At 37.5% G+C, this 21697-nt stretch overlaps 1 protein-coding gene across 1 annotated transcript; it reads right to left on the minus strand.

Annotated features, from left to right (window-relative positions):
* Window positions 1-14764: 14764 nt before the first annotated feature.
* On the minus strand, window positions 14765-19870 carry LOC136249140 (uncharacterized). The gene is made up of 11 exons (XM_066041083.1): window positions 19750-19870; window positions 18813-18920; window positions 18494-18592; window positions 18340-18438; window positions 18170-18268; window positions 18016-18117; window positions 17754-17855; window positions 17385-17493; window positions 15719-17324; window positions 15267-15661; window positions 14765-15214 (listed from the first exon to the last, which is right to left on the minus strand). Exons 1-11 carry the CDS (start codon window positions 19795-19797, stop codon window positions 14877-14879), a joined length of 3105 nt encoding a protein of 1034 aa, XP_065897155.1. The 5' UTR covers window positions 19798-19870; the 3' UTR covers window positions 14765-14876.
* Window positions 19871-21697: the final 1827 nt, after the last annotated feature.

Genomic DNA, 21697 nt, shown 5'->3' on the forward strand with positions numbered 1-21697 from the left:
AGCTTATAGCGCCGGCGCGTAGAAGATATGGCGTTCTACAATTCGTTGCTGCGTTGGTGGACATAAGTAGAAGATACTTCGTTATGGTTGTTGAGACTCCCCCTGAAGATCTATCTGCATTTATACCATCGCCGCGGGGAGGTCGATCTGAGAACGTCATAATCAAACCGAGATCCAACGTATGTTGATTATATACATTCCCTACCCTAGTTTCACGTGATTTTTTTTCTTTTTCATTGGGTAGGGAGAAAGAGGGGTCCGGTTAGTGTCGTCCCCAGCTCGATGCATAGTATAATTATAGTATAGCTACCTCCGGAAGTATATACTCATGACTACAATAAAACTACCGTAGTACATACTTACCTATGAATCAATAAAAGACTTCTAATTAACTGATTCAATCATTCGTAGACGTCAAAGCAGTTTCTTTAGACATTGATTGGTTTGTAAATGCACGCTTGTGATTCATATGAGTATTTACACAAGCAACTACTATTTGAATATGCATCATGTTTCTTTCGTTAACACTAAATTATCTGGGTAGTGTCAAAAGGTGTGTGGGATTCAAACTGGACCAGACCCTTTTTTCTCCCTACAAAGAAAAAAGTAGTCTAGCCACACGAGACTATGTCTATCTACCCATAGGTAATATATGATATAACCGATTTGAACATCTGATAATATTGTCACTTTAAAGAAATGGTCACAACGGGGTGGCACTCTGGCTGTAGCTACTCTGATCTTCGTCCTAGGTGAAAATGAAAGTCAAGCAAGAATTTGCAGTAGGTCAAGCTTCGTTCGTAAAGTGTATACCACTTTTAGAATTACAACATAACCATAATTTTGTAAAAATATATAAGAATTTGGTCAAGAGTCAAGCACAGGCTTTAACATAAGTGAGAGTCAAGGCTTATTTTTCGACTTTGACTGAGGACAAAGGTCAGAGTACAGGGTATATTGGAGTGCCACCCCCTTGGGTTGTAACGTAGTTGATCTTTGTCACAAACTCTAGTAGATTGATATCCCAAAGCAAATTTGTTTAAATGCTTGTATTTAACCACAAAAACCTGATTCATAACATTCTGGTACCAGTTAACGTGCGCTAGCTACTACAATCCTTCACACACTGAATTCTTATGCAAAATTTACATATATGTAGTACAATTAAAAATTTAACAGGTATGTGGGAAAATCCATACATTGGCATGTTACCACCATCTGTTGCCAAAGTAGGGATTTTCCCACATAGTAATGTTGTAATAGCTACCATCATTCTTGTTTCATTACTGAACCATACTTCATTAATAATTTACGTCAATTTTTTTGTTATAACATAGCTGTGTTATACGTGTGTGCATGGCTGTGACTGCTTTATTAGAATATCTCAACGTCTCGAATGAGCTACATAATAGAGTAAGGGGTGTGGTTTGACATGTTCAGTTTTTTACAGCAAAACCGCAGCTGATTGTAGCTAGATCACTAAGGGGCGTGATCAGGGAGTGCTCTGATTGTTAAGTGTGAGGCGGCATGTTCTGATCGTTTTGGACCAGCAATTGTTGTTTTATAAGTGCATTTTACATGTACCTACTCCACCTACAGTGGCTTAAGTACTCAAATAGTTTTGTGGCATCTAAATACACATGTTATTAAGAGTATGGGGCCAATAATAGTCAACGTTATAAAGAGTATGGGGCTTGTTGGTATATAAATTAAAATTTAAACATAAATCAGTCAGCAAAAAGGAATGCGGAATTAGCAAAAATTTAAGTAGCTAAGGATCTTGATGTTTTAGAGCTGGATTTCAGAAGCTCTTCAGTCCCAGTGCTATACTAGCTAAATATCTGCAAGTTTGCAATTGGGATCCCGTTTGCGATAAGTTTGTGACCATGCCCATCGATTAAAGATCTAGATGGACTAATAGTAATAGAGTATGGGGACCACATCTCTTAACAGTCTAACCTTGTTTACTTAGTAGTAAACAAGATGACCTCACCCCTTATTGGTCTAGCTAGCTGCACACCTCTTGGCTGACTTGAGATATACTCTAATACAACAGTCATGTATCATATTTTATTAGAACAGTCACAAGGTACATTGTAGCTAGCAGCAAAAAACTAAACAAGCAAGTATTTTAATTAAAAATGAAGTAGGGATCTACGCAATAAAAGTAGCGAAACAATAGATGAATGATGGTATTAAAGCATAGGTCAGTGGGAAAGTCCCTACTTTGGCACATTACCTATAACAATTATTTTGCTCAATGCCCAAGTGGAGATTTTCCCACTGAGCTATGCTGTAATACCATCATTCATCTCTTGTTTCACTACTTTTATTGCAAAGATCCCTACTTCATTTTTAAATTAACATTTTTTTTAAAATACTAGTAAACACACAGTGGTATGTTTTGAGAAGATATTTGCAAGTGAAAAGTCTAGTCACAAGTGTTTATAGTGATATTCTAGGCCACGAAAAGTTAACCATGTGTTTCTGTTTCCCTGTCTGGTCTTTTTTATCTTTGAGAAGGCATTGTGCAAACCAGCATTATGCAATGATAGGCAAAAGTGCATAGTTATTTATATACTGTTAATAAAATGTTTATTGATCCTCATTTTTATGTTACAAACTTCCATGTCAATGAGTTTGGTGCAATTATCATTCCATGCCATTAAATGTCAAAAGTGCACTGCATTTATATAAACAGAACTAAAAGATAACAAAAGAAACCTGATAGCATGGTCAAGTTTTGAAGAGTTGATAGGTCTGGAAACACAGACTTAACTTTGCACGGCCTTAGCCTGATTAGCAAACATTTATTTAAGTTTTCAATCAATCAAAAGGTGGGTTCGTCAGGCCTGTGAATATACATAGTGATGTACAGATGTACATAATAGTCTTGATGTATTACTGGTCAATTTTATAGAAGGATTATTACAGTTAAAAACTTATAGCTTCATGTAGGGATGGCCAATATTGCATTTTTGAAGAATAGTATGGTATTAGGAAAAATACCTTGGTATCACTAAAATTAATATCTTATATTTTATACTCTTAAAAACATGGGTAAGCTTTGATTTACACTTATACCTAGTATAATTGTACCGCTAAGTAAGATTTGAAGTGTCTGTGCATATGGCTTCACTTCATGTATGGCCACCATTAAACCACCAAAAATTTTATTACTACACATTCAGTATTTGGTAATTTTAGAATACCACATCGGTATCTGAAGAATACCTTCATAACTACTAATACCTAAATACCTCCCAACCCTAGCTTCATGACACATTTTAGCTGCATTATTGTGTATATAATAATTGGAATTATAAAGCAGGGTAGAAAATATTAGGAGCTAGGAAATGTTTATGTGTAACATGTGAATTTATTTGTCGTAACATGAGGGAATACCTGTACATGTAGTTTGTTCCATTCTGTAAAAGTGGCTCTTTTGGTATTTGATGGTACTGGTTGTTGGCAGTACAAATCTGAGTGGATGGTATTGCATGTACCATAGCTATGACTATTGCTATCTATATTTGAATTATGAATGCGAATCTGAAAAGCATTTTGCTGAACCTGACAACATAATTAAATGCTAGTTAGACATTGAGCAGGTTCTTAACTTTCTTTGTCACTTTGTGAATCCAAGAGCTATGGTAGTAATATGCTGTTGCCATAATATAAAATGGCCTGACCCTAACCCAGCCATCCCTAGCACTAACTGAGGTTTGCTTGTTAGTATAACGATATTGATATCTTTCATTGTCTCTTCGTTAAACTTATCTTCATACAACTGGCCCGTTTGATAGTTTGGGTGTGAAATAGCCACCTAGCTTGTAAACTGGTACCAGCACAATATCTACTTCGTAAAAAATCAAGCTAAAATCTTGTTATAAACTCTGAGCACATGCACTTCCAATGCATTGTTCACATATCTTCAAGACCATGCCCCTTACTTGTATTTTTGTTATTTCTGCACTCGCTTTGTGCTAATTTCTCCTTCTAGTATTTTTTTATTTATACATCAACTTACTGACCTTATAGTTTTGTAGATTTTGCCAATGAAACAACAGCTAATCAAGTTGAAGACCAAATATCTACAGTATTGCTCCAAAAGTTTGCTTCTGTGGATAAAGCATGCAGACAGTACAGAGGAAACTATTGTGAATCAAGACACACGGTAGTGTGTCGTGCGGCCCAAGAAGCTGGCGTGCCACACCGTGAGTATATTAACAGGAAGAAAGAAAATGTAATTTTCACACCTATGTAGCTCTGTGATCCCTAATCCGATTGGAACCAAATTTGCTACAGAAGTGCCGGCCAGTTAGGGGAGTCTACATGCCAAATTTGAAGAAAATCGCTCCAGCCATTTCCGAGATACAAGCAAACAAAGTTTCGTTTTAATTTCTTCGTTTTTTTCTTCTTCATCATCTTCATTTCGCACACTTCATGCAAAATCTGCCATAAAACACGACTGCATGCTTGGATCGGGCTGAAATTTGGCACACTTAAAGGGCTCATTCAGGCAGATCTCTGTACCAACTTTGGTAGGAATCCGACGAACATTCACGGAGTTATGACCGATTATTTGCGTAAAATAAGATCGAAGGTCTGTCACACCTACAGGGTAAACCCCTTGGAGGAATGAGTTGAAAATTGATATGTAGATGGAGTAACCATTGTAGGAGTGCCTTTTTGTGGTTTGAAAGGAATCGAGATAAAGACCATGGAGTTATGACACAAAACCCAACCTGTGTCAAAATTACTCGAACGATTTTTATGAATAAAAAAGCTATTAGTTTTCACGTCTACCAGGCAGACCGCCTAGAGCAATGAGCTGAAAATCAGTATGTAACTGGAATAATCATCATAGAAAGTCCTTGCAGTAGTACAGAAGAATCAGAGTACAAACCACTGAGTTATGATTCGAAATGCAACTACATGTAGCACATGGGAGATCGAGGTACTCTAATAGAACAGTTACCCTAATAAAGCATTCAGCTACGTTTATAACTTACTCCATTATAGAATTGTATTACATTGCAAGTTATTCTGTGGGGAATTCAGCTACAAACAGTTAATCTGATGGACAATTCAGCTACAGGCAAGTCACCCTGTAGAGAGTTCATCTTGAAACAAATCACCCTGTAGAGAGATCAGCTAGAAGAAGTCACCTTGTGGAGAGTTCAGCTACAAAGAAACCATCATGTAGAGAGTTCAGCTGCAAACAAATCACCTGTAGAGAGTTCAGCTACGAACAGATCACCCTGTAGAGAGTTCAGCTACAAATAAATCACCTTGTAGAGAGATCAGCTAGAAGAAGTTACCTTGTAGAGATAGTTCAGCTACCAAGAAGCTACCATGTAGAGAATTCAGTTACAAACAAATCACCCTGTAGAGAGTTCAGCTACTAACAGATCACCCTGTAGAGAGTTCAGCTAGAAACAAGTCATCCTGTAGAGAGTTCAGTTACAAAGAAACCACCATGTAGAGAGTTCAGCTGCAAACAAATCACCCTGTAGAGAGATCAGTTAGAAGAAGCCACTTTGTAGAGAGTTCAGCTACAAAGAAACAATCATGTAGAGAGTTCAGCTGCAAAAAAAATCAATCACCCTGTAGAGAGTTCAGCTACGAAAATATCACCCTGTAGGGAGTTCAGCTAAAAGAAGTCACCTTGTAGAGAGAATCCTGTAGAGAGTTCATCTACAAGCAAATCACCCTGTATAGAGTTCAGCTACATTTCAAGTTACCCAGTAGAGAGAGCAGCTGCAAACAAGTTATCCGTAGGAAATAATTGACATGTAATAACTGTATGTATTATATATATATAATTTGTACATTTACTGATAAAATCTGAATTAGTTAAAGTATTTCATCTTTTTCTTCTTCCTGTGGTAAAGAAAAAAGATAAGTTAAAAAAGCCCCAAAGCCAGCATACAAATACAAAAAGAAGTGAAATCTAATCCAAAACAGCCAAGCTGTAAAAAAAGAGTGCAGCCCTCAGAAAGGCTATGGTGAAAAAAGATGTGAAATCTAAGGTGGCGGCCAAGAAATGGCTGTGATGGTAGGTTAATGGTAAAAATTTTAATAACGACAATTCAGGTGAATTTTGTGCCAAGATCAAGTGGCACCAAATTCACCTGAATTGTCGTTATTAAAATTTTTACCATTAGCCTACCATCACTGCCATTTCTTGGCCATCACCTTGGATTTCACATCTTTTTTCACTATAGTCTTTCTGAAGGCCGCACTTTTTTTTTACAGCTTGGCTGTTTTGGATTAGATATGATTAAGAAGACAATAAAGAAAAGAGAAATTTTTAAACTAGGACCAGTCTATTATGCTATGCTTACTGCGCTTAATAATTCAACTCACAATTTATTTAAAAATATTTATGCCTCAGTTTCCATGCTTAACAAACAGTTTGACTGCTCTATTAGCGTTACCGACTGTTCTAATAAATTATATATGTCAATCCTGATATGAATTTTAGCAAGCAAAGATCTATAGTATAGCACAAATTATTCTTCCTATTGAGCTAGCAGTAATGTAATGCTTCAGGCAGCAACAAATTTAATAGCCTTGATTTAATGTACATTACTCTTACAGTAACTAGCCTTAATTTATTGTACATCAAGACACATGGTAGTGTGTCATGCAACCAAGAAAGCCGGCAACCACACTGTTAGTATATTAACAGGAAGAAATAAAACAGCTTTTTCATGTGTGAATAACTCCTTGGCCCCTTCTCCAAAGCACACCATTTTTGCATTATAGCTGTCCCCTGGTAGGGTACGCCACACAGCAAATTTGATTAAATTCGCAACAGCTATTTGCAAGATATGGGCATTCAAAGTTTTATTTTAATTTCTTTATTGTTTTCTTCTTCTTATGCCGTATGGGGACTACGGGGGCTTCGATTTCTTTTTGCACACTCTGCAAAAATTGCTATAAAATGCAAATGTGCAACTCGATTGCCTCGATTTTTGGCACAAATGAAGAGCGTGTAATGGTGGATTCATGTACCAAGTTTGTTGTGAATCTGAGGAATATTCAAGGAGTTATGAGCATTTATTCACATAAAAAAAATCAAACTTCTGTCATGGCTACAGGGTAAACCAAGTATAGAAATAACTTGAAAATGGGCGTGTAGGTAGGCTGATCATCATAGCAGTGCCTTTTGATAGTTTGAATAGCAATAGAGTTACAGCAACAAAGTTATAAAGCAAAAACCAAGCAAGTGAATTGAGATACTCTAATAGAGCAGTCACCGCAGAGTAAAAAGGTGTGTAAAAAATGTCGAAAAAACTTACCAAAGTTCGAACCAGGGATCTCCATACCTAACAACTGCATCCTTAGCCACTGAACCACTGCTACCTTAGCTGATCACCTCACTTAATTTCTGCTTTATAAATGAAATTTCTAGTTGAAATCTGTTTATATTAATCAAACGTTTGTAATTTCATAAATCTACCAATAGAAGTACTAGATTGTTCTAGAACATTCTATGTATGTTCTATTAGAAGTCCTCAAAAAAATGTGCACTCTATTAGAGTATTACAATAATATCAAATATTGAATTAAATCATACAATGATGAAATACATTTATAAGTCTGTCTTCAATAATCATCATTGTATCTACATATAAAAGAAGAACGTGAGTAAAAAAACCTCAAAGTCAGCCATAGGCTGGTTTTGGGACCTTATAAAGTACAAAAAGAAGTGAAATCCACACAAAAACAGCCAAGCTGTGAAAAAGTGGTGCAGCCTTAAAAAGCCTGGGTGAAAATAGTTGTGAAATCAAAGGTGGTGGCCAAGAAATGGCTGCAATGATTTTAATGCTAAAAAGTTTTAATAAAGGCTGTGTGCATTGTTAACATTTATTAGCATTAACATCATTGCAGCCATTTCTTGGCTGCCACCTTTGATTTCACAATGGCTTTTTTCACCCAGGCTTTTTAAGGCCGCACCATTTTTTCACAGCTTGGCTGTTTTTGTGTGGATTACACTTACAGTAACTATACAGGTTCCACTATGCTAGGAGTGGTGCTGATCCCAGCACAATATGAATTACTTTTTTATCTCTATCCCGTCTCGAGTAACTTAATTAGCATCTCTTGCATCAGGGTCCACCTCAACCCCATACTTTGATATCTAAAGTAATAAAACATGAGACTCATTTCACTATAAAATAGGGCAGTTGCAGCAGCAACAGTTGTAATCTCTAAAGCTGAAATTTCTGTGTGACCTGTTCATCTGTCTATCATGCTGCTCACTTGCCAATCTCTGGGCGTGTCTACACGGCTCAAAATGATCGATCAAAACTCATCATCTGGTTCCTTTTTTATTCTGTGAATGCTATCCCACTAGATATTTGTGAGAAGGCTTAAACCCTATGAATACAGGGAGTTATTGTGCTCTTCTGTTTGTCAAGAGCCCATAAGTGTAACAAGGCACTGCATTTGTTCATTACACAGTGCTGAAGGCCATGCATGGTATAGAGAAAACTACTTGGTCATGGGTTTAAATCTAGCTGTTGCCACAATTTTTTTCTTTCTATTCTAGTAGAGGACATTGTTTGGACTTGTGTGATAAACATATATAACACTACAGTTGTCCTACATGCAGCTCTGCTGTTTAAGTCACCTGCATGTATACTCACATCATTTCAGCATACCTTGCAAGATAGGATAAGGCTCATGTGCTTTAAAGTGGCATCACAGGTCACAGGTCATGCTACATACATAAATGGCAATGATGCTTAATACTTACATGGTTCCATTACGTAACTTATGAATTTTAGTTAATGTGGAGATGGTTCTACATGTATGGCACCAATGTTAGTAGAGTATTAAAGCTTCAATAAGGGCACACACAGATACACACTACACACAGAGACAAACACACACACACACACTAAACATGCATGCATGCACGCACGCACCACACACACACGCACGCACGCACGCATGATCCTGATCCTGATCACATGTTTCTCCCCAATTGGGGAGCAAAAGCACTTAACATGGATTGCACAATCTACTGTGGACAGCGAGGCCTCAGTGTTCTTGAACCAACGTTGACAGTGTTCACATTGCACTGCTCCACATTGCAGCACCTCTCTGATCATCTTTCCTCTGACTTGCCACCTCAACAGCACCTTCAGTGTCCATCATTGAATGTACGTTCCAGAAGCTAGCTGTTAAAATAGCTGGGTTTTTTTTTGCTCTTTGTGCAAAGTTAGGTACCCTGAGAGGCTCGCAACACCTCAGCAGGGGTACAAGCCTGGCACTAGTTCTTGAGCTTTCTTACAAATCATTGAGATGGTAAGACGCTGCTTCTTTGCATATTGTTTCAGCACCCAGTTACGCAGTTTCATATCCAACTCTTTGCCGTACTTCACAGGTCTACCACTATTGGGGTTGTTTCGCCTACGATCTTCCCTAGGAGAGTCCAAGTCAATCTTCATCCAGTACACTAGTGAAGAATCTGAGATGCCCAAATCCCTTGCATCTGGTTGCAGTCCTTTTTCTTTGGCCAGCTCAACTACAAATTTCTTAAACTGCACTGATCGGTTACTGGAGTATGGACCACGAGCTCCTTTACCATGATCACCAGATTTGCAGTCACCATCAGCATCAAGATCAGTCTCACTAAGCCTTATCTTCTTCCTGGCCTTTACCTGATTAACAAACAAAAACAATATTTCACAAGTGCTGCAGTGACTACAACTGCTTCAGCTTGCACACACAGAGTTGAAATAATTCATGAGGAAATATGTACAAGTGTGGTGGAAGTGCAACACAATCCATTCTTGTGATTCTAAGTTGTGCAGCCAACACTAGCACTGGAATGACGGTCATTGGATTCATCTCTGTAACCTTTTTTGGTGGCAAGCTATTGTGTTTATCATTTGTTACCATATACCTGGAAATTTCTGCGGTACATATATTTCATGGTAGTACACTTTGTCAAGATTTTCGTGTTTTAAATTCATCTTAGCCCACATTTTAAAATTCACGTAAAAATCATAGATCACTGTTGCTCAATTCCAAGATTGTCATTCTCAACTATGAAGGGTATTGAATGATTTTTACTTCATTAGTTCAAGTGTCATAGCAATTGCTAAAGCATGTCTGAACCAAGTAGCACAGCAGCGGCAATCCCTGTGCAAGGCATAGTCTACCAGCTTCTTTCATGAGCCATGCCAACTTTAATATCGGAAATGTGTGATACTGTTTGTAAGTATACGTGGAGCCATGGTAATTTATCAGTAAGGTGAGTTGAAAGTTTGTAGGTATGCATGAAGCTATATCTTCTTACAGGAAAGTATCATGCTGTCTTTAAACCGGGAATGATGATCGAGGCAGAAAATGCGAGAGGTGATTATCAAAGTGACTGATACTGAGAAAGCCAAATCTGCTAGTATCAAGACTAAACGTTACGGTGATGTCTTCGCTGCACATGCTGACATGCACAATTTTCACATGACAAAACGTCACGATACAGCAAAAAACAGTGAAGATTATGTACCACATAAATTTCCAGGCATACAGTAGCTACTTCTCACCAGCAAGGGATTCTCACATGGCTTTATAGTCTCATGTGTTCTACATAAGTGCACAAAACTGCTGTCCTTGCATATAAAAATTCAGAGATCTCGTAAGTTTCTTGTAGTTTGTTAACAGGTTGCAGTTGACTGTCAACACATCAACAGGATTAAGCAGACCAAGTTGTCACAATGAAAATAAACAAATGATGAAATAATTGTTTGTTGACTAGGCTGTTTACTGCATTAGAGGATGACATCATAATGTAGTATCAGGGTCATGTGAAACTTGTACAGTAGATTCCAGGTTGCTTGCGAATGCATTTGAACAATTCGCACACAAGATATTTAAATGTGATCATGTGAATGCCTACATGCAGTGTTTTAATGTGTTGAATAACCACCTCAGTATGCTTCTGGCATTGTCTAACAATCTAAGAAGACAAATAATACTCCAGCAGTGTCAGCATATTCTGAGGAGCATGATGTGATGTTGAGAGATTGGGTTTTGTTGGAACAAGCTCAGTACAAGTTTATTAGCACAAAGATGCTACAGGAACAAGCCTCTCTGTTGATTCAGCTGCAGTATCCAGACTTTACTCCTTGGATGCATCAGCTCCTACTACAAAATGGGCTCTCCCTACAACTGAGTATCCCAAGCGAGTCATTTTTCACTCATATAGGCACTGTGTACAGTACAGCAAAGACACATACATACACACATGAATGCATCCCCCCCCCCACACACACACACACACATGCACACAAATGTACAGACATATGCATATGCATGCTGCTGCACTTGCACCTATGGATGTCAGGTGGAGTATCGATGTTGACATCACTGTACACACAATACCCACATTGATTCCTGCTCACAGATGGATCATACTTAGAGGTGATAGCTGAAATCAGTAGCAGAGACACTGTGAGTGGTGAAGAAGTGGAGTGTTCAGAAATGGTAGATGATCAAGCTAAAAGAAAACATGTCTACCCCTCAGCAATGGTGAGTGAAATCGAATGGGAGATTTATTGGTAACATATTTTTTTGATACTGTCAAAGTATCTTTTTTCTAATGCTCACGTACATGTGTTGTTAGACACTAATGCTTGACATTATGGGTTCTAATAGTTTTTGTGCAGCAAATGTAAAACAGAAGTCACATGTAGTTATTTTGGTTTAAACTTCAAAAAAGAAGGTATTTGCTCATGACTTCTGCTTGTACACAAGAACCTCTGTACAGCCGATTTCAGGTTGCTTGCAAATGCATTTGAACAATTCGCAAACACGATTGTGTGAACACGTGAACTGTTTTCTTTTAACCAAGCTCCTTTTACACTCTCTTGCATCCAACTACACACCACTTCTGTTGATAGTCCAAACAGTTGACAAATGGCATCTAAGTTTTGACGCCATCAGATGATGTCCTGGGCTTGACACAGAATCCCAAACTCACAAGCTTAGTCAGTTTATCCAGTAAAAACACTGTTGCCTGGGGTTTTCCGCACGGAGGCACGCACACGCATACACACACACAATAAACATGCACACACACACACACACACACACACACACACACACACACACACACACACACACACACACACACACACACACTTACTAAACATGCATGCACACGTGCACGCACACACACATACATACACACACACAACACACGCCTTCAGGGTACTCATGGTCTGGAATCACCCATGTCCTCGCCATTAGAAATGGTGATAAGTTTAAAATTTCTTCTGTGCATGCTGTTATCAAGTAGTGGATCAGCTTCTTAAAACAAATTTTCACTACTCACAGTTCTTAATGGAAGTCCAACCCAAGTGGTATCAGAAATTTCTTCACCTATTTATTTAACATGAAAAACTCTTCAGTAGAACATACACTGTTAGACAGTTACAACATGATCATGAGGGTGTGGTTGAAGCATTTGAACATTTCCAAGAGCCCAGCAATGGTATATGTAATAACATTCTGGTCATACTACGTATTGCTTTTAAATAAAGCCGTGGGCTATGTACAATGAAAAATGTTACAGTCTCACCATTTAAGATCATCTATTTTATTGTTTAGGGATCCACAAGAGGCTGAAAGGCTATGCAGCTGAAAGTCATAATCTTGGATGTGAAAAATCTTTGTGTGTGCTTGCTAAGCTACCCTAAAACTAACAACCATCCAAGAGCAATGCTATCTTCCTTAAGTTACAATGAAACAAGTCTGGTATGATTTCATCAATGCTATCATTACCACATGGATAATTACACATTACATTATGTAATTAGTTAATTTGGTATTTGGATAATTCCCTACTGTTATGTCATACCCACACTGTTAAGACTTCTGGTAAGCCTATTTTTGACTGTTCATCAAATTTCTGTTGTAAACTGTAACATCAACTATTACCAGTAATTCCTCCCACATGTTGATCACACTGGGATGCCTAGAGTTATCCCCAAATAAGCACATATCCACCAAAACATGACAACTATTATGAATACTATCTGTGCATAAGTTTCTCAAAGTACACAGTCACAGCCTACCTACTATGATAACAACTTTCTCAGCTCTGACATCTTCCTTGGTGCTGCTTTTCAGTATGACAATGTCTGCAGCAACAATCTCAGTTATTGGGTAGCAGTCAGGTAATTTTCCTTCATTCTTGATAAACACATTCTGGCAAAACAAGCAAATAAGAAAGCAAGTATTAGATGGACACAGGTCTGCTATAGCAACAAATCTACAGTAATTTAAGGTTGCAATGGTACCACTCAACAAATTCAGCAAAGTAATGCACAACAGAAAAAACTCCATAATAAGTCAACAGGTCTGACTCCATACATTATTACCTCTAAAAGAGGAAAACCTCTAACTTCTATAATATAGCAAACATAGGTCCAAAATTCTGTGTCCAAAAGTGAGAACTATTTTCCACTGTACAATGTACAATACAGACCAGCAATACCACGTTTTCACAAATATGACCATATAAAAGAATCTATTAAAAGTACAGTTTAATTTTTGGTCATATAACTGATATAGCTACGCATATTAAAGATCTATTATTTCTCATTCATATGATTAATGAGTATAAGGAAAAATTAGAAATTTTATACATTCAAATGGGGATCATAAAAAGTGATGAAACATGTGAGGTTGTCAACACCTGCAGCTATACTATTGAACATATAGTTCCTACTTCAGTCAATAGTATAGCCATGACTGAAGTGTAGGGATTAAATGGCCACTAGTGTTCCTTGTTTTATTGCTTTTTATTTCTATGATCCCTACTTGAATGTAAAATTTTCCTTATAGCTACTGGCAATTGTTTGTTTACTTTTTTGTAACATGATTTATGACTGATGAACCAGCACATACCACATCAATAGCTAGCACCAGACAAATTAATTGCACAACAGAATTTGTGCCCCGTATGAGAAGCACCTCTAAAATCAATCCACTCACTATGGAAATCGCAGACGATTCTTGTGATAGCCAGTACTGAAGTACCTGTGAATCAATACCTATGTGGTATATAGTGGAGAAGGAAATGGGGGGCACAGAGGAGGACAAAGGTAAGTCCTTGATATATGCATTATAGATGCTGCAATTGGCCAAAAGGCATGTCTTGGGCCTAAGTATATAATGAGTGGAGAAATCAAACCCATAGCCTTAACCACAGCTTGCCTGCAGGTATCGGTTAGTCAGTTAGTTATTAGAAAAATTTTTTAAAAAGTTGTAATCCATAGAAGCTTAAATATTTATGGTCACTCTGAAGGCATGTTAGAGTTTGATCATGCCTTAATCACCAAAGCTGGTTTTGGATGATACTTTTGCGCAGGAAAACCCAAATGTTCATGACCCCTACTATACAGTACTGTACACAGGGAATAAGTGTATATCTCATAGCCTGGAATACATATGTGACCTAATGCATATGTATTCCATTGGAAATTGAGACATTCAACACCAATCAACAGTTGCAGGCAACATTGTAGATGAAACAGGATAAGCAATTGTCAAGGCATTGTTGGGCAGTGTCTAGTGTACGGTTCTGCAGCTAATGGAGAACAAGAAATGGAGTATCTATAATAGTTAAATCGTCATGGTGTCCAGTGGACACTTGAGTAGGCTGCTTATAATGTGCTTGTACACTGAGTTGCATGTTGTACACTGCATGAGATGCTTTACAAATTAATTGGTAGAATTAACTGGTAGACCTATTGTTTATCAGCCGTGAAAACATTGTAATACAACAAGCAAACATACAAAATGGTAAGAAAGTCGTTTTAATTATTGTTCATGTATATTGGAGTCATCTACAACAGTTTTATGCCCTTTTGTGTAATCAAGGCACACAAGTTTTTGTGTCCAGTGTGTTCTGTCTCTTCCTTTAGTGCTTGTAAAAACTTCAGCACTGTACCATCATCTTTGCTGTCCAAAATTTGTAAAAGCTTAGTTATTTTGTCATACGGTGATTTTGAGGAATCTGTGAAAAAGAACCTTTCGTCTCTGGTCAGAATTTTGTGCCGGTTTAAGTAAGGAAACAGACAATTCAATTTGATGTATCTGATCATTTCTGGGTGTAACTGCCATAGTGTATCCATTATTGTGCTCCCATCACAGTTTGCACATGAATATGTTGCACCAAGATCACCTACAGAAAACGACAAATCAAACATCCATGATTTGACTTTATCTGTACTTACTTTCACAGTATGAGGCTCTACACAATAAAATGTAGGCTTCTTTTGGAATCGGTTGGTTGTGGTTTGGTCTACACAGAACCTCATCAGTGTCATTAATTTGATCAAGCTGGATATGAGGAGGATAGTTAGGCTCATGAATCAATGGACATTCTATGTAAGCAATTGGTTTTTCAGCAGATGGTATGCAAGAGTTGTGTACTTCATTGACACAGCATTTTAACTGAGTGACAAGTTCTTGGCGATGTTTCAACATTTCTTGTAGATGAGATTCACTGGTTTCCCGCTTCTGGTCAATGGTTATGATACATTTTATTGAAAATGTTGTTGAACATTGTTGCAATCTGAAGTACTGTCTTCTGTCTTTAAAATCAAAATGGCCACTTCCCTGGTACATTCTGCAACAAAAACACACATCACAATTCTGCTAGCTACATATCAACTCTTTATCTTACCCTCGAATTTCATGGTCATTTTTGTAACACCAAACCACAGTCTTTACTAGCACACGATTGAAAAATGTTTCTGGCAGAAACTTGTCAGGGAAGTGAAATTGGATTACAACATCCCCCTCATTTTTGTGGTAGATTTTCTTTTCATTGTAAGTGAGCATGGATGGAATTAGAAAAACTCTACCCGATGTTGGAGTGGAATATGACTGATCTTCATCAATGAACCTTGTATTGTTGGGAATAGTCACTGCAAGATCGAACATCTCTAGCAGACCAAGTAGGATACTTTTCTTATGTGCACAATTATGTGCCTCCAACATGTGATCAAGAAGTGCTTCCTCAAGTATCCCATATGTCTCATATCGGTTACAGGACTTTTGTAGTTTAGCTGAAGTTGGTTCACAATTGTGGGTACTGATCACAGTGGAAACATTATCAGACACTTCCTGGGGGGATATGAATACTATATTTTGTAATGACTTTACTTGTGCATAGTACTGTAAGATCCCCTTTTGGTGGAAGTGATGCAAAATCAACTCAACATCCTCTTGCAAATTGGACTTTTTAGCAATTGCTGTAGCCTCTTCTTTAGTAATACTGGTTTTGGTTATGGAAGTCTTGAGAATTTCTGACTCAAACTGTAGATATGGTATGGGGCACTTCTTTTTTATAACACAATTTGCAGCTGCCATTACAACTTCTTTTAGATGCTCGAATGCTTCTGGATCTCTGACAAAATTGTCAATGAAGTGGATTGCATCATTTTTAGACTTTGGTAAGTGATCCATAAAGGGTCTTCCTGAAAATTTCTCATAAATTTTGTCTGTCATTTCTTCTCTCTGGTCACCTGTGAGACCTTTAGCATGAGTTGCTATCATGAAAACTATTGGAGTGCGATTAGAAGTAGACTGGATTTTATCGTCATTTGAATTGCTGTACACAGAATTTAAAGCCATTTCAATAGCCTCAAGATTGGTTTGGGTACCTTTTGCTTCAACCTTCTTCTTAAACCTAGTCCAACGTTGTCTAGTTTCTACCTGTCCGTCTAGTCCAATGGAGGCATTAAATACTACAAATACAATGTCTTCTGATGCAAGAAAAAAGCAACGTATTACTTGATAAATCTCTTGGCCTCCTATATCATATATAATGATTTTTATGTTACGACTTCCACCCACTGTTTTACTTTTAATAACTTTCTTTGCTTGAGAAACAAATGATGCACAGTTTTGTGGAATACTATTTTTGGCTTTAGCTAGAACAGTGATATCTGATTTCCGAGACATCTGACTCATGCAAAGTTTCATTTCACTACTGTACTGTTTAGGCAGCTCTTCTATATGATCTTTTAGATTAGATTCTTGCCATTTAGAAACAAGTATACGGTCAACTGTGCATTTGTTTAACTTAGCACCAACAGTAGTAGATTGATTTGGTTGAAACATTTTTCCTAGGAGGGCATCAATAGTACTGGTTTTACCTGCACCCTCCGGTCCTATTACAACAATTTTGAACTGGTTTGCAGTACGTACACCACTTTTTAGTGCTTGTTGAAATGATAATGCTGCCTTTCTGTCAAACTCTTCATGGCTCATTTTCGAATAGAAACCTGAATATAAACAACATGATAACAAATTACTGTATGCTATACAACTCCATGTAAACATACTTTTCTCTATATCAAGTGCTGGCATAATGCTTAAACCATCTTCCTTTGGATTTGCATTCCATTTCGCTGACAGTTGCATCATTATTCTGTCAATCATTAGTTGTTGGTGCTACATATACATAATGAATGTGGGTCATGTATACTCTATGCCTTTCTACTGTCATTGCACATTGTTATGTTGATAACAAGTAGATTATGTCAGTGTAATCTCACACAATGTACAATCACATACAGGATAAAATAATGGCCTACTACAACAACCGGGTACAACAACACTAATAGAACAACTCTATCATTACAATTATGCATGCATACAATTACACTGGAACTTACCACATCTCAATACATCACACTCATGTTGTTACTTACCTCATCTAATAGACTAGCATCAATTTCAGCTCCATCAATAAAATATTTCACAATTTCAGTGTTCCTTTGCTCTAGTGCCAACTGCAGTGGTGTTTTCCCATCCTGCTCATTGAAAGTATATTCACATTGTGTGCGCATAGTGAAAGTGTCTATGTATGCGTGTACAGCTACATGTTTAGCGTACGTATATACTAATGGCTTAATTTTTGCACAGTATATAATTACACTTACATTACACACAAAGGTCTTTGTAATTCCATACCTTATCAATAGCATCAAGATTAGCACCGGCTTCCACTAGTAGTTTAACTATAACATATTTGTCGTGATAAGAAGCTGCATGAAGTGGTGTCCAATGTCTTGTCTTCAAAACATCACAGTATATATGATACAGATAAAACAGCTGTAATGTTTACCATTTCAGGTATTTCAAGGTCAGCTCCAAAGCTGATCAGTTCTTTAGTAATGTCAACATGACCAGTACGAGCGGCCCAGTACAAAGGTGTCTGATGGCCCTGTGAAGTAACGTGGATATACCAAACTAGTTGTATATGTTGGTGTGCCCTACATAGTCACTTTGACTTACCCAGTCTACAGTATCATAGTCAGCTCCAGCTTCTAACAGGACCTTGAGCACATCACATCGGCCATGGTATGCTGCCACATTTAGTGGTGTACTATGAATCTATATATGTACACACATCAGTACATGCATAGCAGATTACATTGTAATGACATACTGAACTTAAAGCATCAATTTCTGCATCCAGCTCTAAAAGAGTTCTCACTACATCAACGTGACCTCCCCATGATGATATATGCAAAGGAGTTTGATTAAACTAGAGGCAAAGTAAACATACATGTAACTGCATAAAATAGCATGTTATCATGCATGCAATTCTAAATCATAATTAATGTGTTACGTTGGCGAGAACTAGACTTTTATATGCTGCATATAGCTATAATACATGTAAAGTAGCTAATTTTATGGATGACTATAATGTGTATTTATAAGCTGCAGATACAGTGTGTTCATATAGTATCATATCAATAACTCACCCATTGTTTAAAACGGACATTGACAATGTCTACATCTTCATCCCATAATTTCTGCAGTACAGTTAGATTACCTTTTTGAGATGCTAAGAAAATCCGTCTGATCTCTTTCTGTAATGAAGTACATACAGTATGTATGATGTAATAATTGTGGTTGTCATGCAACCACACACTATAGCTATAGGGTATTTTATGTGAATGATGCAATGTGTTTATCAACATCAATATGATCCCATTGATTATATTCCCATAAATGGGATAACCAATTAATTAACTTATTAGCTGTACAAACCACAATGTCATGTGCTGTTTCAGCTGTATATGCCAGATATTGAGTATGATGTAATAGGCTAATATTGTACCCACCCGAGTACCCAACGGCCTACAGAACCTACACTTGTGTCAGTCAGAGCTAACTATACTGGTAGACTATAGCTACAACCTGCATGTAGCTACCGAACATTTAGCTATATGTCTGCATGTGTGCCGTCAATAAATACAGACACTATAATATCTACGCTTATAAATAGCTATACCCAGTTCGCAAGTATAGATACCGTAGCTACCCCCTCGAGCTACACAGTCCCAAATCTAGTAGCTACTACAGCTACCTGCGATTTCTGCCTGCCGGCCGGGGGCGGCTTCGCTAGAGAGAAAAACCATCATTGAAATGCTTTAAACACGCACGACTACAAAAACAGCTTTTCGCCAAAAACATCAGTCCCTCGGAACATCCGCTAGTCTTTCATGGTGGTATATCGTAACCTGTACCGGCTTCAGTTGGGTAAACACCAGGTAGCTATAGAGTAGTGCTTCCGCATCCTTTTTTGTAAAGTGACAAAGTTCAGCACTAATTATAATACATCCGTTAATGTGATCCAAGATGTGATCATAATTGACCTAACTATATAGCTACTTTAGCTGTGACTTTTCTTCTCACCTTATTAGCACTCTTGGCCTTTGGAAAAAGTAGTTCCAAATCAGCCATTAAGTAATCCCTCCACCATACATGTACACTATACGAGATAAATACAATATAAAATAATCAACTTAAGTGTTCGATATATAGACGCCTATAGCTCTATGACGTAGCGGATGATTAAATATAATTGACACACGTGCGCACTCACGGATGACCTAATCGGGAGCACCTATCGCACTCATAATAGCTAGCTATAGTGATGGCAATTAACGACAATGCAAGTGAATTTCCTCCTATCACAAAATTTTTTCCATTACTGAACCTACGAGGATTATAGCTTTACAGTGGCGGATCCAAGGGAAGCACGTGCCCCCCTCCCCCAAATCAAATATCAAGATACTCTATATAATAGAGCAGTAAGTCAAATACTCCAATAGAACAGTCACCACATATAACACTCATGAGAATCATCCATAGAGTCGTTGAGTATACGAAAAACTAGCATCTGCAGCCCTATATTATATATATTATTACATAATATTATTATGCACTTACATGACCTTTTTTTTGTACATTAGTGTTATACCCTTGATGGGTTTTGCTAATCAATAAATAAATACATATAGGTCCATATATCTATAGCCAGCTGAACTACTCATTATCCCCATACAACTCTTGATCACATAGATATAGATATTAATTTTGTGCATAAAACTTTACCACTCTACATCAAAATTTTTACTCCTGAAACATGTAAAATAGCTTTTACAGCCCCCCCCCCCCAGTCTCTACCCTGGTCTGGTGCAACCCCCATTGCCAAACCCTGGATCAGCCCATGGCTATGCATCAGAGATAATAGCCCCATGCAACCATTTCTTGGCTGCACCTTGATAATTTCACAACTTTTCACCCTGGCGACCCTGCATGTGCAGCTGGCCTTTTGGGGGGACACACCACAGCTTGGCTGTTCTAGTATAGACATTAAGCACCAGCCTATTATGCTTTTAATTTTTCCTATTATGCTATGCTGCAGTGCTCAAAATTTTTGCCTATTAGCACTATGTGCTCAAAATTATGCTCAAATTTTTTGCCATAAACTTTGAACATCTGGTTAAATGTAAACAGTACTCATTGTGCATTAAGAATTTGGCTGCATTGTAAACTATAATAACAGTGGTGTCATCAGTAGCATCAACTGTTCTATTATTGTAAGCAAGAGTAAATAACTCTTCCATTATTTACTCTTGATATAACCATATCTCACAGAAAGATTTATGTGTAAAAGTAAAACCAAACACGAGGCGACAAACTTGTCACTTTGAATTCCTACTTTGTAATCTGTATAAGTGTTTGCACTGCCCAGCAATGTTCCATAAAGGAACACATGTTGCAATTATTGACTGTGTAGGGGAATGAGCACCTGATTGAGTCCTTATAAACAATGAGCAAGCTGTTAGTATGTTAAACAAGTACCTGGTTGGTTGTCAAATGTTTCCACATAATAATATAGCGGATGGTTTTACAGGAACTAAAAACCTCACAACCAATACAACTCTACATGATGAAACATGTTCCAAATTATTTTAACGAATGAATATAAATCATATAATATAGCAGTTCAAGCCATAGAATCATGCAAGTGACTTTTTATAGTGCAATTGTAAACTGTAAGTGTTCGTGGGTGGGGAGATTGGTGTGTTTGGGTTGGAATCTCCCAATTTTTGCTCACTAGATAATTTTGGCATCAGTTTCTTTTTCTTTGTGCAGTTGATTTGTACCCAGTTTCTTATCAGAACACTTGGTAAATAATCAATGGTAACTACATAGCTACAGTATTGCATTGCAATTGTTGAAAAGCATAGCACATTGAATTTTATACAGCTAGTGATCATGATTATGTTAACCACACTTCTATCTCTAAACAAGGCAGGATATTAATTACACTTTTGAAGTAATGGCTATTTCT

This window comes from Dysidea avara, chromosome 3 (genome assembly GCF_963678975.1).
Source record: "Dysidea avara chromosome 3, odDysAvar1.4, whole genome shotgun sequence".
Taxonomy (NCBI): domain Eukaryota; kingdom Metazoa; phylum Porifera; class Demospongiae; order Dictyoceratida; family Dysideidae; genus Dysidea; species Dysidea avara.